The sequence below is a fragment of the Caloenas nicobarica genome, chromosome 6, assembly GCF_036013445.1.
Source record: "Caloenas nicobarica isolate bCalNic1 chromosome 6, bCalNic1.hap1, whole genome shotgun sequence".
In the NCBI taxonomy this organism is placed as follows: Eukaryota; Metazoa; Chordata; class Aves; order Columbiformes; family Columbidae; genus Caloenas; species Caloenas nicobarica.
The window spans coordinates 16,502,190-16,516,063 of record NC_088250.1 but is presented as its reverse complement, the minus strand read 5'-3'; the positions used below and the strand labels follow the sequence as shown (position 1 = coordinate 16,516,063).

At 35.2% G+C, this 13,874-nt stretch overlaps 1 protein-coding gene across 3 annotated transcripts in view; it reads right to left on the bottom strand.

Moving 5' to 3' along the window:
* CERKL (ceramide kinase like) overlaps positions 1 to 13,874 on the bottom strand; it is a 52,881-nt gene that overhangs the window by 3,574 nt on the left and 35,433 nt on the right. For all 3 annotated transcript variants that reach the window (XM_065637994.1, XM_065637996.1, XM_065637997.1), the window contains 6 exons: positions 9,734 to 9,876; positions 4,266 to 4,340; positions 2,659 to 2,836; positions 2,312 to 2,380; positions 1,940 to 1,968; positions 1,747 to 1,855 (listed from right to left, as the gene is read on the bottom strand). In XM_065637994.1, the coding sequence (XP_065494066.1) occupies positions 1,747 to 1,855; positions 1,940 to 1,968; positions 2,312 to 2,380; positions 2,659 to 2,836; positions 4,266 to 4,340; positions 9,734 to 9,876 (603 nt within the window). The remainder of the gene's footprint in view (positions 1 to 1,746; positions 1,856 to 1,939; positions 1,969 to 2,311; positions 2,381 to 2,658; positions 2,837 to 4,265; positions 4,341 to 9,733; positions 9,877 to 13,874) is intronic.

The following is a 13,874-nucleotide window of genomic DNA, read 5'->3' as shown; positions in this document are numbered from 1 at the left end:
GGCAAGTCACTCTGCTGATTTAGAAAACAGTGATGGTGAAACTGAAAAAGTTGCCTCCTTGTCACATTTGCTGCAAGGAAAGAGCACAGCAGGCTACCGGGCACTATGGCCTTTTATCTTCAGAGCTGACTAAGAATTCTCATTAATTCTCTTGAAAGTCCAATCTGCAGCAAAGCACACCACCTATGCTGTGAGAAACACATGTCCCACATGGCTCACATAGCACAGACAGCTGAACATACCTTGACATGTTTCTGCAAATTTATACAAGTATAACTAGTGTTACAAGCAGCAGTCAAAGCTTTCATTGCACTTCAAATGTCTTCATCTGGCAAAAACCTCTTGGGGAAAATAGGACAGAGTGAAGAAACCTAGCTAAGTTTAGCTGACACTTCCAGAATGGGTCTTGAGTCTCTAAAAATTAGTGCAACATTTAGGTTTCTAGTGCTGAAAAGCCTTACAGGCAAGATGCTATTTACTATGAGAAATGAAGCACCTGTCTGAAGAGTCTGCTCTTCCTCCTCTACTATCTGACTGCATTCCTAAGATTATTTTTTAAAAGAGAGGAAAAAAAAGCATGTCCCTTATGAAAGGATAGGGAGGTCCACTGAGCAACTACACTGTGGGAGAAACAGGCTCATTCAAACCTGCAATAATTGCATGGAGTTGTTGTAAAATTCCCTGTCACTGAGAAACAGGTGTCAGAACAGACGGGAAGAGAAAGCAAAGCTGAAAAAGACTAATTTCTTCAATTTTTGTCAGAGCTTTTCTACTGACTCATATATAACACACTAAATGCTGAACAGAGGAAGTTCCTAAGAAAGGACGGGATCAGGGCAGTATCTTGAGGTGTCTGAGTCTTAGGAGGACCCGTGCAGCAACGAAAACTTCTCAATAAGAGTTTCATCAAAACCATTTGTTTCTACATTGTTTCTTAGAAGTCAAATTCTACCAGATCAACTAGTAATTTTGAAGAAAAATACTTGATCAATTCTAAGGCCCATCCATTTTCATCTAATGATAATCAAATGAAAAAAAGAAACCAAATAAACAAACAACAATGACAAAAACAAACAAACAGACTCATTCCATAAACTTCTATGAGTGTTGGGGTTTTTTGTTTAGTTGGGGCTTTTTTTATAGATACACACACGCATACGAGTTTCTGCATTCTTGTTTGAGGGAGTGTGTTGTATTTTGCATACAACAAGTTTGTACTTGCTATTCTGCTTAATCATGAACTGGATAAATCAAGTACAAATATTTATAACCCAGTAACTATTTTGATCACCTCAAAGCATGCTCTCCATAATGAGCTAAAGGCAAAATGATTAAATGTCAACAACCAGATTACATACTCATTCGTTTTCCAAAACCTTACTTGCAGAAGATATATTTCCCAAGTTCGGGGTGGGGCGGGGGGGGAAGAGAAAAAGTTTTTATATATAGCCAAATCCTATGACAGATGATTGCTCGATGACTACTACTTAAGTCAGACTTGCCAACTAATTTAATCACAGCAATTATCTACTCATTATTCTAGTTAGACTGCTTGACCTTATTTGCCTGATCCAAAAACTGATTACAATTCCTGGGATTATCAAGTCTGCTGCAGTCCATGCTCCCTCCCCCATTCCAGAGGGTCTAGACTACCTAAACAAAGGCTCGTATTCTTGGAAAAGCCAAGGTCTTAAGGTAAGATGTCAGAATTTATAGACATGACTAATTCTCTAAACCCCTACTGACCTCGTATTAGGTGCCAAGCCTCTTGGTGCTGTTGAACACAGACAAGGGATTGCCATAATGCTCACATTCAGGAAATGACCCTGAATTTTTTGCCATTGATCCTTGCTACCTAAATATAACACAGTAATTTTATATTACTCCAGTTTAACCAGCCACAGTTTGCTTTTAAATAATTATAAAAGCAAAAACTCACCCTTATTTTTAATTTTCTCTTTCTTCTTTCTAAAAGGGTGGAAACATGTAGGTAAAATAACTCAAAGTCATTTTAGCACATTTAAACAACATCTACTTTAGAAAAAAAGTAAGATCTCAATGCAAGAAATGATCAATGTAACTGAAAAAAAATCAGTAATACTGAGTGGAAGACTGCTTCATAACAAATCCTCTACAGTCTATAGGGGACACTCGACAAAATGTACAAGTTTGCAGTTGGCAAAATACATCTTTTTTTTAAGGTTGTTTTACCTGATGATCAAATTTGAACAAAATTAAGAATTTGTAAAATTCTATCTTCAGACACACACATTTTTGTAGCTTTGGAATTGTTTGATTCAGTTTTACTTACCCGTCATTCTCATGATAGTCCTCCTGTGGAAATTGTAGAGGTAGAAATAATAATTCACATTCCTCTGGCCTAGAAAAGTATTGATATTTACTATAATGTAAACCAACATTCTGACTGTGAGGCAGACTTTTATCCAAGTTAAGATCATTTTAAGGAGGTGCTGAATATACAGAATTTATCGACTCTTTAACTTGTAAGGGGGATATAGATCACATCTGAGTTAAATGTCTGCAATTGAGAAGTCAAGACAGCTAAACTACTGTTGTCTATATTTTTATCACATTAGCTATTGTGTTTTCCTCAAGAAAATGAGAAATACTACAAAAATAGAACAGCTTATAGCATACTTGAGATCTGCCAGTGTTTTGATAAAAGCAAAATCCTTCCGCTGACCGGAGGGCATCCAACGGTGTTTTTCAGCCAAAGCCAGAGTCCTTGCACCAAAACCAAACATAGCTGAGAACCCAAACCGCAAAAGCTTGCTTGGAGTACTGAAAGTACAGACATCTACTGCTTGAGTATGTCCTAAAATTTCAAAGATAAAGATCAGAAATTACAAATAACGTCTGTGTTTTAAACTGAATGCAACTTAGCATTTTCTTTCCACCTAATTCAGCAGAGAGAAAAAAAAAACCTCTAGACTCTCCTTTCTTTAGGAAGTCTAGTTTTATTGATTGAAACTGAAATCAATCTAGACACAAATAAGATTCTGTAAAAGTCATATTTTCAGGGAAAAATTTTTAGATGCTTCAAAATATTAAAAACATTACAGCAAAAATTCGGCCATTCCATCAGGCTGTGCAGGGTGTGACTCCTAATTCTATTCCAATTTTCAAAACTCGGCATGAAAGAAAATGCAATATTGCTACATAAATATTTCCAACCATTCCACCAAATATTTGTAATGACTGAACATTGTACTGGAGGAGTTACAGGAACTCCTAAATATAGGTTTCAAATATATTTATGTTTACAGTTATGAAATTTAGACATCTACATCTGTTCAAGATGGGGTATGTACATTTTTTCTGTAATAGAACCTGGGTGGTTTCCAACAGATTCAGTATCTCTTATACAGTTTTAGATTTTTCATGTAAAGGCTCATACTAAGAAGTAGAGAAAAGGCTCTTCCACTGCTGACTGTACAGTCTAGAAAATAGATACTCAAGATGGAACTATCTTCCCCATTATTCTCTTTTTTATTTAAAAAAAAAAAAGTGACCTAAAGAAAAATTGCTTTGAGAGAAATATTAACAGTGCCTAAGAGCTGATAATAAGGTTTGCACTGGCAACCTAGGTTTTTTTTCCTTTAGCATAATTACATTTTCACATTCAAAAACCTATTTATATTGTGCAGACTGAATAGCAAGTGATATTGTTTTTTCTACTAATAAAGTTCTCTTAAGAAAACTGCTAGTATTTGAAAGAAAAATACACAGAGCTAAAGAAATGAATTATACTTTCTCAGAAATAGGAAAATACTTCCCTAGAAGTCTAATTCTAACCAATTTCTCAATCTGTTAGTACTGTATATTTTCCTATTGTCTTCAGCAGGTACACTAAGTTAAAATAATCAAGTGATTAATGTAACCAACCATTGCATAGTAACACACACAGAGTAACACTGTTCACACAATCAAGTCTGGAAAATGTTACTTTTTGCACTAAGAGAATATAAGTAATAGGGCATGGATGGCAAAATCAGGCATTATTCCATGGCAGATTTCAGTTACCAGATGAGATCCGCAACCTTTGCTACTAAACTATGCTCAAAGAATCATAACCTTTTTAGTACACTAGGAATCAGGAAAGAATCATTTGGGTTTTAAAGTTTTACAATATAGTTTACAGTGATATAGCATAATGGTATGTGTTTATTAAACAACTGATTATAGCAAACTTCTAAATGTTGCTTCATTATTTAAAATCTGAAAACGTCTGTAAAAACATTTACCCATTATAATGTGCAGTGCTGCAGTCACTGCGTGCTTAGTACCATAGAGAGTGTGGGCCAAAATATTAGTAGTACCTGTAAAAGTGAACACAAACTATTGTAAAAATAAGACAGATACAGAATAAAAAGAAAAAATATATATAACATTTTTTAAATGAATAAACTAGGACATTTACTGCATTAAAAAAATGCCCTTCCGCTCAATTACTTAATCTTGGTAACAGCAGAAATGCTGAATAATACAAACTGAAACCATCAAAACTTCTAGACATTCTACAAAATCATCTCTGCTAATTCATTCATAAGTGTCATAAAAACCAACTCAGCCTGGACATTGGCAGAGCAGTTGTACTACCAGCCACTGGACAGAAGAGACTAATTTATTCTGAAACAAGGGGAAAAAGTAGTAAATCTGCTAGTAAATAGAAAAAAGTCAAGAACTAGCAATGTCATCAGGGAGTTAGAGAGAGTGGAAAACTAGCTATTAGTCGTAAGAAAAAGAAGCATCATTCTTGAGACTCATGTTTGGTGGTGCTTCATATGTTAAGTCACTTTACCTGTATAAGAAACAGCAATATACATGTAAATTTTGCCCTTCTGCTTTAATGTATAGGACAAGGTACATCAGGTAACTTTTAAACAGCAATTTATTTTAAAAATCTTGAACAGAGAATACTTGTGTCTTTCCACACTGCGTACAGGTTTAACAGAATTTCAAGTTACTTTTTCTCATTGATCACAACTCTGGCATTTCTTAGCCCAGCAGCAGGGCCATGGGATTCACTTCTGCAAAAATAAAGAACCAGGGCCTGCCATCAAGCAGGCAGAGTATTAATCTTCTTCATATCACTGATTAAGGGATGAATAATTCAATAACAGATTAATTAAAGTAACAAAAAATACAAAAGAACAATTTAGAGCCTAACATGCCTTAAAGGAATTAATTCAGTTAGATTTTCAAATAATTTTCTTGTTGCTTGAATTATTTAATGTGTTACAGCAGCAACAGACTATTCTGGATGCTAAATTTGTCTTAAGTTTTATTGAAGCATTTAAACTTGTCTTTCAAAAGTGAGGGAGACACAAGATGAAAGGGAAAAACTATTACATTTCAAACAAGAAGCACTCAATGTTTAAATAAGCACTTCAAAAGCATCATGCACCAGACTGAAAAAATAGGTTCATTCCAAAATTCTGCAATGTTTGATGTCATGTTAGCAGTAGGAAAAAAAAAAAAATTTGGAAAGACTGATGTACATAATTACAAAGCTCTAAAGGCATCTTGTCATTCTTACTCAGGAGTATACGCTTCAATTTTTTTCAATAATTTCTCTGAATAAGAATTTGTAAAATAACTGGGAATTTTATCTCAGTATCGCCTAGAGCACCTGTTACATCCTTAGAACACCTTAGTCTCTGAAAGTAATTCAGAACACTCAGAACCTCAAGGAAAGCCTTTGTAACATCAGAGAGACGAGCTCTGAGTAAGGCTCTCAGGGTTCCTACTACGTAAAGGAGAAAAGTGAGGGACCTCTATTAAGATAACAATGCAAAACATTCTTTGAAGTTTACATTTCCAGTGGTACATAGAAGAAATCAGGTTATGTACAATTTTATTCTTTGCACAATTAAAAAAGCAGCCATTTCATTCACATATTTCTCAGAATTTTATTGTTGGCTATACTATTAATTTTTCTCCTTTTCCTAAAAAAAAAAAGTAATGTTTAAATAAACTCAGCAAATTGGGATTATGAAGTACTTTGAAAGAAGAATAAACCAATAACTTCGAAAGCCAAATGCAAGTCTTCACTTTTTTCTCACAAAAGAAAGTCTCTCTAGATACACTAACAAGAAGTCCAGTTTATTAAAAATATTAGAATTTCAGTCATTTCAATCCAATAACTTACATCCAACTAAAAGTAATTTGAACTTTCTGTACAACACACATAAAAAAGGCAAAAAATGTAGCTCTAGATACCATTTACTATGCAAAATAGTGAGATTTTCAATTCAGTGAACATGAAAAACAGTTCTTAAAGGAAATTTCAGTGACAAAAAGATAGGTTTGATCTAAGAGAGAATTCTTCACAGAATAATACAAGTATATGTCCAACACTACCTCATGTTTGAATGACTTATGACATTTAAACTCTAGATTCAACTAATTCTTCTTAGCCAGTGAAGCTGCCTAAAGAAGTAACTCAAAAATACTAAAATATTTCCTTCAACCAAATTTTTCCAACTCTTATCAACTTTTATGGGAACTTCTCCAAAACAAAGGAAATAACACACACACAGAGCAGATCATCACAAGTCATGGAAATTGTGTTTATTTCCCGTAAACTGGCAACAAGGAAGTTGTTATTCTGAAAAAAAAATGTTTTTCTTTGTCACTACACATCAAGCTAATAAAAGAGCACAAGGCAGAATACACTTTTAAGATCAAACTCAGTAAGTCTTAAGATTGGGATTCCTCATTTAAGTAAGAGCAATTTGTCAATGCAGATGGCAGCAAGATAACAAATGACTACAGCTGAAGTCAATAGCAGTCTTCATACTGACTTTAATGAGAAATAAATCTCATTCTTACTAAACAGGATGGGCACAAGTAATTGCATCCTGCTTTTAAATCTGTGGAGCTCATTAATATTTGCAGAAGTAAACAAGGCAAAACCCCACTCTTTCACGACTCCTGGGAAAATAAAACAAGTTCTGCCTGTGTTTAAAAACATAAATAACTATCCACTCTTTCACAAGTTGAAGATCCAGAACATGTGCAGTTTTGCAGTAGCAAGTACAATCACCTTCTCTAAAAAACTTTTAATACATGCCTAACAGCATTTTGAGCCCAGTAATGACTGAATAACGTGTCTTATTACCTAGGTCCTACACAAGCAGGATGCCACACACACACACAAAGCTTATAAACAGAACGTAAACAATGAAAATTATCACACAAAAAATATTAGAACTTTTGCTTTGCTGATTTAAGTGGTGATTCAGTAAGAGTGGTTTTAATGTCATTATTCATCTTCCCAAGTCATCTAAACCTTTATCTCTCCTGTGTAAGCTTGATATATTATTTACCAATAACAAGATGGTTCCCCTGAATGCTGCTGTATTACTTCAGAGACTAATAACCTTCTTTGATGCTTGTGTATGGGCTTGCACCCATCACAGATTACCAAGTCACATTTTTAGATCTCACTCCAGCTACTCAATTAGCTGTAAAAAGGTTTAATTCATACAACTCCAGCATTTTTTAAACAGAAACAAAGAAGGTTCTGTTATTAATAAAAATATAATTCTGTTCAAAATATTAACCAATTTTCCTGACATTACAACCAACTTCCTACAACCTCCTTCCAATGAAGTGTGCAAAAGCATCACAGTAAGGACAAAGTATCTGCAGGTCATGTAAAACATGACTGATGAAGGTACCAAACAGAAATTGTAGAGAAAAAAATTGTCCTTGGAAGTGCAAGCACTTCTGCAGTACAATTAACTTAATTAACCAGACAACATGAATATTCATAAGGCTGTTAATGTCTCCCCCATCCAAACAGATAAATGTGATGTAATGACTTCCTAGTCAAGCATAGCTAAAATTCTGATGAAAACTGCACCAACATTTTGGTTCTTTGCCTGAAATATCACAGAAATTAACAGCCCCTCAGTAATATTTTATTTTCTGAATTAATTGGAAATCATGAATTTATTTAAATGAACCATTTAGGACCAAAAGGTTCAGAGTCATCAGATATAGATTGTCTCATGTTCTGCAACAACTGGATAGCTTTTTTTAATGTCCTTCCAGTTCCCCCTCCCCTTCCTCCCATTCGCCCTCCGTGCAGTTTCTTAGCTGTAGTTCCCATAGCAACACACGCTCTTGCTCAGGGCCAGCAGTACAACCGTAGCTTCCCCACATCTCAGCCATTGCATCTGGACCAGAATAAGGCAGCTCAGTGGAATGTTTTAGTAAAAACACACTCCCTTCTGAACCTTTCTCTTCAGGAAGTAAATGGTTTCAAAAGCAGCTCCTTCCCATCGAAGTCGGTTGAAACTTCTAAATGCTGCCAAGGCTAAAATCAGATCTTAAGCCACTCGAATAATGGTCTCCTGTAATATTGTTTCTATTCTTACTCAGCTGGAGAATCTAAGAATTTGGTACAACGGATTTCTGGGAAAAAAAAATAATTGACCATTGAATTCCATCTTCTTCAGGTACACAAGTATCATATTTATCTGTTTCCTAACTGACTACTTTTTGGAATATCAATAATATGGAAATAAAATAAGCTACAGATTATTTTTAAGAACCTATTAAGGATTTTCTCGCACTATCATTCTATAAATTGTTCTCAACCTCTTTCTACAAAGTCTATGGCATTACGTGTAACAAGCCATACAGCATTCTTCTGGGTTTACAAATCCTCTTTCGTCATGATGCATTTGTCTTAAACAGAGGAGAGAAAGCACTAAGGATGAGACACAGTGACCTAAGCACACCCAGAGAGCACGGAGTCAAGTGCTGGAGAGATTCCAACTCAACGCCAGCAAGATATTCTCAGTAACTGAACTGATAAGAGATGGTCCAATTCCTGCACTAAAATTCATTTGCTTCATGTCTTTGAGATCACTGTATCTTTTACTAATGCATTTTGAAATGTTTTTTAACTTGCAGGTCACATCAACATCCACGCCAGAAGGTCATGTCTGTGCAAAAATGCTTTTCCTCTCTTAAAGAGAAGTGATTAATATACCAGTCCAGAATCTGCCTCTACTAATTCTAGCTAAGCCTCCCTGCCTGGCCCAAGTTACACTTCAAGAAGGGCAAATTGGAAGGAGAAAGGACACACACACCCTCAAAGCAAACAAAATACCCCCCATACCACAAGATGCAAGCAGAATTTAATAAAGGAGCAAGAGGATTTTTCCAGAGAGATGCAAACATTTTCAGGTCTGTAGAAGCAAAGGAGAGAGAAAGCACATTTGTGTGCACAGTATTATTTTTCTTTAACATAATTCACAAAATGTATTCCTCAGACATCATTTAAAAATAGACTCTAAGCATGAATCCAACAGAGAATCCTGCCAAGAAAACTGAAGAGAGAAGTGAAACAGTATGGCTTATATTAAGGAAATTCTAGAAAACAAAGTTTTCATTTGGTATAATTTCTGGCAACAAATAAGGGCAAAACTTGATCTTTGCATGGATCAGTTGAAAATTATTCATTTTTCTTCCTCTAGGCAAAGACCTCATCTGTGCATTACTATAAATTATCATAATGATTTAAAATCTAGTCATTTGTAATCAATCTAAATCACTAATTTAGGGCATTTATTCAATAGCTCCCTTAAGTAACTGAAGGCACCAAGAACTGCCTTTAGTTGCCAAAACTGTAAAACATGCCAGAAGCACTTAAGACAGATGACTTTAAAAATGTAACAGTATCTTTTAGTCTCACCTGCTGGTATTACTCCAAGAGGAATCGGTGCTCTGACAGGTGTTGGTATATAGTCTGTGTCTTTTCCAGCATCTATCTGGGCTTTCAGTAGCAGACCATGAGCAACTTCACTGACAGATCCGTCTCCACCGACACAAACCACCCTATTACAAAACAAAAATTATAAATAGTTCAAAATAAATTCTTCCCCAGGTGACCAAACAAGTGGAAGGTAGATATCGTGCACCATCTACACAATGATATTTCAAAAAGATAAACATTCTTTCTTTAAGAACAGACTAACGCTTCGCTGTCAGATCAGTGAATGCTAACGAACAAGATACAAGCATCCTTGGAAGTAAATATATTTAACAACTAACAAAGTATTTCTTACCTAATCACATGTCGTGCATGTGAACCAATCAAATGGAAGAGTTAAGCACATGCTCAAGTGCCTCGGCGTAAAAGTTCTTTAAATCTTTCAATTCTAACCCACAGAAGCATTCCAATGCTTTTTAATTGCCCTTATAATAACAACTCACCAAATATTACGATAAAATTAAAAATACTTGAAAATAGCTAATTCCACACACTATGCAGGCAGTTGAGGGATTTAGCAAGGTATAAAACTCTCATGCCAGCAATCCTTTGCATGAAGGTACTTAATCTCTCCTTCTGGAGAATGTAATTAAACTCCCACCTGCTGTGACTACAGAGACAACTGCATTTGTCTGTAAAAGCTCTGTTACAGCAAAGAACTTCTTTTTCCTCCTGTTTTTATTTATTTAAGTAACTGTTAAAGTGATTTCCAAATCAGTAATGTTTGAAAGTTAATTTTTAAAGTCAATACATTTAAATGATAAAAATAGTAACAGTACAATCCAAGTATTTACAATACAAATGTTGGATTTACTTTAGGAGGCACTTACTTAAAACATCTTTTTCGTATTTCTATATGAATGCAGTTATGAAACTATGTCCAGTAATTCAACCAGATAAAACTGGTAAGCTCTTTATAAGAAAATACTCACTATGTTATTAAACGTTTAAATTAAATTATCTGAGGTCCTTTAATATTTTTCTTCAGTTCCTATTGTTTCATAGGTATTTTTTTAATTTCTAAATTTTTAGGAATATTTCCTCTATCTAGCTAAACACACTGTCCACATTTTAAAAAGTACATAGCAAACATTCAGAGCACATTTTATTCCCGCTTGTAATTGGGAGTCATCTCCTGTCTTTTGTCTCACTTCGAGTTTAGACTGGTTTATTCCTAGGCTTAGAAGTTTCTGCGACAGCAGCAAAACCAGTTAATCTCTATAGTATGATAAATTGTACACCTGGAAGGACTTATGTGGCCTGTCTTCTAGCTATTAACACTTTTGAAAACAGATATATTTTCTTCTGATTTGGGGGGAGGGGGAAGAGGCTGTGTTTGTTATTGGAAATAGAGTCCAAGGAATAACATGAAAATACTGCCAACTTTAATTTTTATTAATTTAGCATTGATCATCAAGAGTTGCCTTTTTGGATGGACATAGAGATATCGTCAGGGACCAGAGATTCCAAAGCTGATGGGAGAGAACCTGCTACACATAAAAGAGTAGAAAGTCTTGAGCAAACAGATTTGACTAAGACCTTGAAGAAGGCTCCTTAGATGAAGAAACTTCTGTCTGACTATCAGTCTAACCAGACACAAGTTTCTTAATCAACTATTCACTGAAGCTTGACTAAACTGTACTACTCTAAATAATATCCATAATACCTTAGGCTCCCGATGAGGGAAGAAATACAGGCATGTATATTGAGTATTTCTGTCACTGTACAAACAAGAAAATGCAGCTGAGATGGCAGAATCACAAATGCACTGTCTCTGATTGTCACTAAGGCTTGGCCTCAAGGCAGGGAAAAAAAGCACACTGCCAAGTTGGCAAAGTACCTACATTTCCAGTGTTGGTAAGAAAAAAAAAGTGAATAACAAAAAAAGGTGGGAGTATATGAGATACATGACATATGCCTATGATCTTGCAAAACAGAGTGAGAACTGGAGAAATCAGAGGAAATAAATTATATAAAGAAACCAACATCTTTCACAAAGAATTAAAACATAGCAGTATTGCTTACAGAAAGCACTGAGATACACACTTCCAATTTACTACTGCAAACCATAAGCTTCAAATTACTTCCTATGCTGTTTAACACATAAGGAACCATAGCTTTCTTAGAAATTAAAGACCAGATATTGTATGTTGCTCTACTGCTTACCTACTCTAGTGAATAAAAAACTTGGCCTTTATACATTTTTACCTGAATTAGTTTCCAGTCAGTCTGAAACAGGCAACACTTGAAAAGCATGAGCTGAGTTGGAGAAGCAGACTAATGCATGAAGGCACGGCCTTCACCCCACATCTAACTTGCCTCCAGTCGCTTCTGCGCTTGGGATTAGGTCAAGATGAAGATTAGGTCTACATGAACTCTGCCATGTAGAAAGAGCACAAAAAATATCTTACCTATTACCACCATATACTGTGCCTTTCACATCTAAAAGGAGGTACAGAAGTGCTATTTTGTTTTCTAACCAGGGAATTAAGTGATAGATATAGTATCTGACTTGAACAAAACTGGACAGGAAGCCAGGGCAAAACAGGAAAGAACTGAAGCCTGGCAAGTCACAAGCAGTGCTGCTCAATAAACAAGTAAAATTTCTCAAGACTCGGTAGTCTTGAGAAATACTGAAAAGACACTGTCAGGTGGCTGCTAGAATTGCTAAAGGCATGACTTTTTCAGGAGTAGGACAATTTCATTGTTGTGAAGTTACATATTAATTCAAACCAGATCTCATATATTTTCTGTTTCAATTTTCAATAAACCAAAATTGTCATTAAGGTTATTTGGAAAGCACTGAGGTGGTTGGGGGCGGGGGAGGGCGCTACAATTATATATATACAGCAAAAATTCTTAGGCTAGACAGCAACGAGGAAGTCAAAGTACTTCACAGGAACATAATCAAAAGTACACAACAAGCCTTTGAACAATTTCAAAAAGAAAATCCCAGTTTCAAATATTATCTTCCTGTTCTTCATAACAACTCTGAAGATAATGGAGAAGAGACTAGTGGTGTTTTGTAGCTTTCTTTTTCAAAGTATCAGTCCTTCAGTGTACTATGAATGCTGACCACATCCTATCAGTCTCTATAGATTTTACTTGAATACAGCAATTAAGATATCTCTAGGTACCTCAACGTAAAGAGTTACCCTTGCAACTCATCTTCCCTATGGTCTTAAATAAAAAAGCATCCCAAGTTAGCTATTTAATAGCATGTTTTTCTGTATTGCAGTTTATTGACTGAGTACATAAATGGAGGCCAGGCTATTTGGGAAGTTGTAAAACTCATTTTTCAAACACTTCAGAAATTTAATTTTTGCTTTTAACGCCTGATAATAAAAGCTACTTAATTTCCACATGAGGTAAAAACAAAACCAAACCCTAAAAAAACTCAAAAAACAACCACCACCACCAAAACACACCACAAAACCAAAACTCAACACTTAAACAGTTAACTTAGAAAGGACAGGGATCTCTTCACCTTGGAAATCCTAGCATCTTATTGACTTAAGGGTTATTTTCTTCCAGTTTCTTCTGTTCTTATTTGCCCTTAGTTCTGGTGAGTGAAGAGAAGTCTTACAGAAGTACTTCAGTGACTCTACCCATTGATCAAAGATGAAACCACTCAAATATGACTCAGAGCAGGAGGAGTTTCTGCAAGAAGATACAACCCAGGGTTTTTCTTCTCTGTCTTCATATCTGCTTCCCAGGACAAACTGGTTCCCCAGCTAGAACCCCAATAGGCATGTCTTATCTGGAAAGAAATTGCCCCCAGAATCTGGAATACATACATACATTTTCAGATACATTTTCTTACCTAACTCCATGAATTTCTAGAACTAATAGAGATTGATTATACTATAAACCACTATTTCAGCCTTTTTGTATGGCTCACTACATATCCCAATAAGAGCTGTAAGAATGCTGTAAGATTTTCACAGTATGCGAAACTATTCTTTTATACATATTATTGAATCTTATTATTGAATGATTAATGTAAAAACGCCAAAGATTGCATGACTAATCCACATAGCAAGGTCTTTAGAAATGCTTGAAC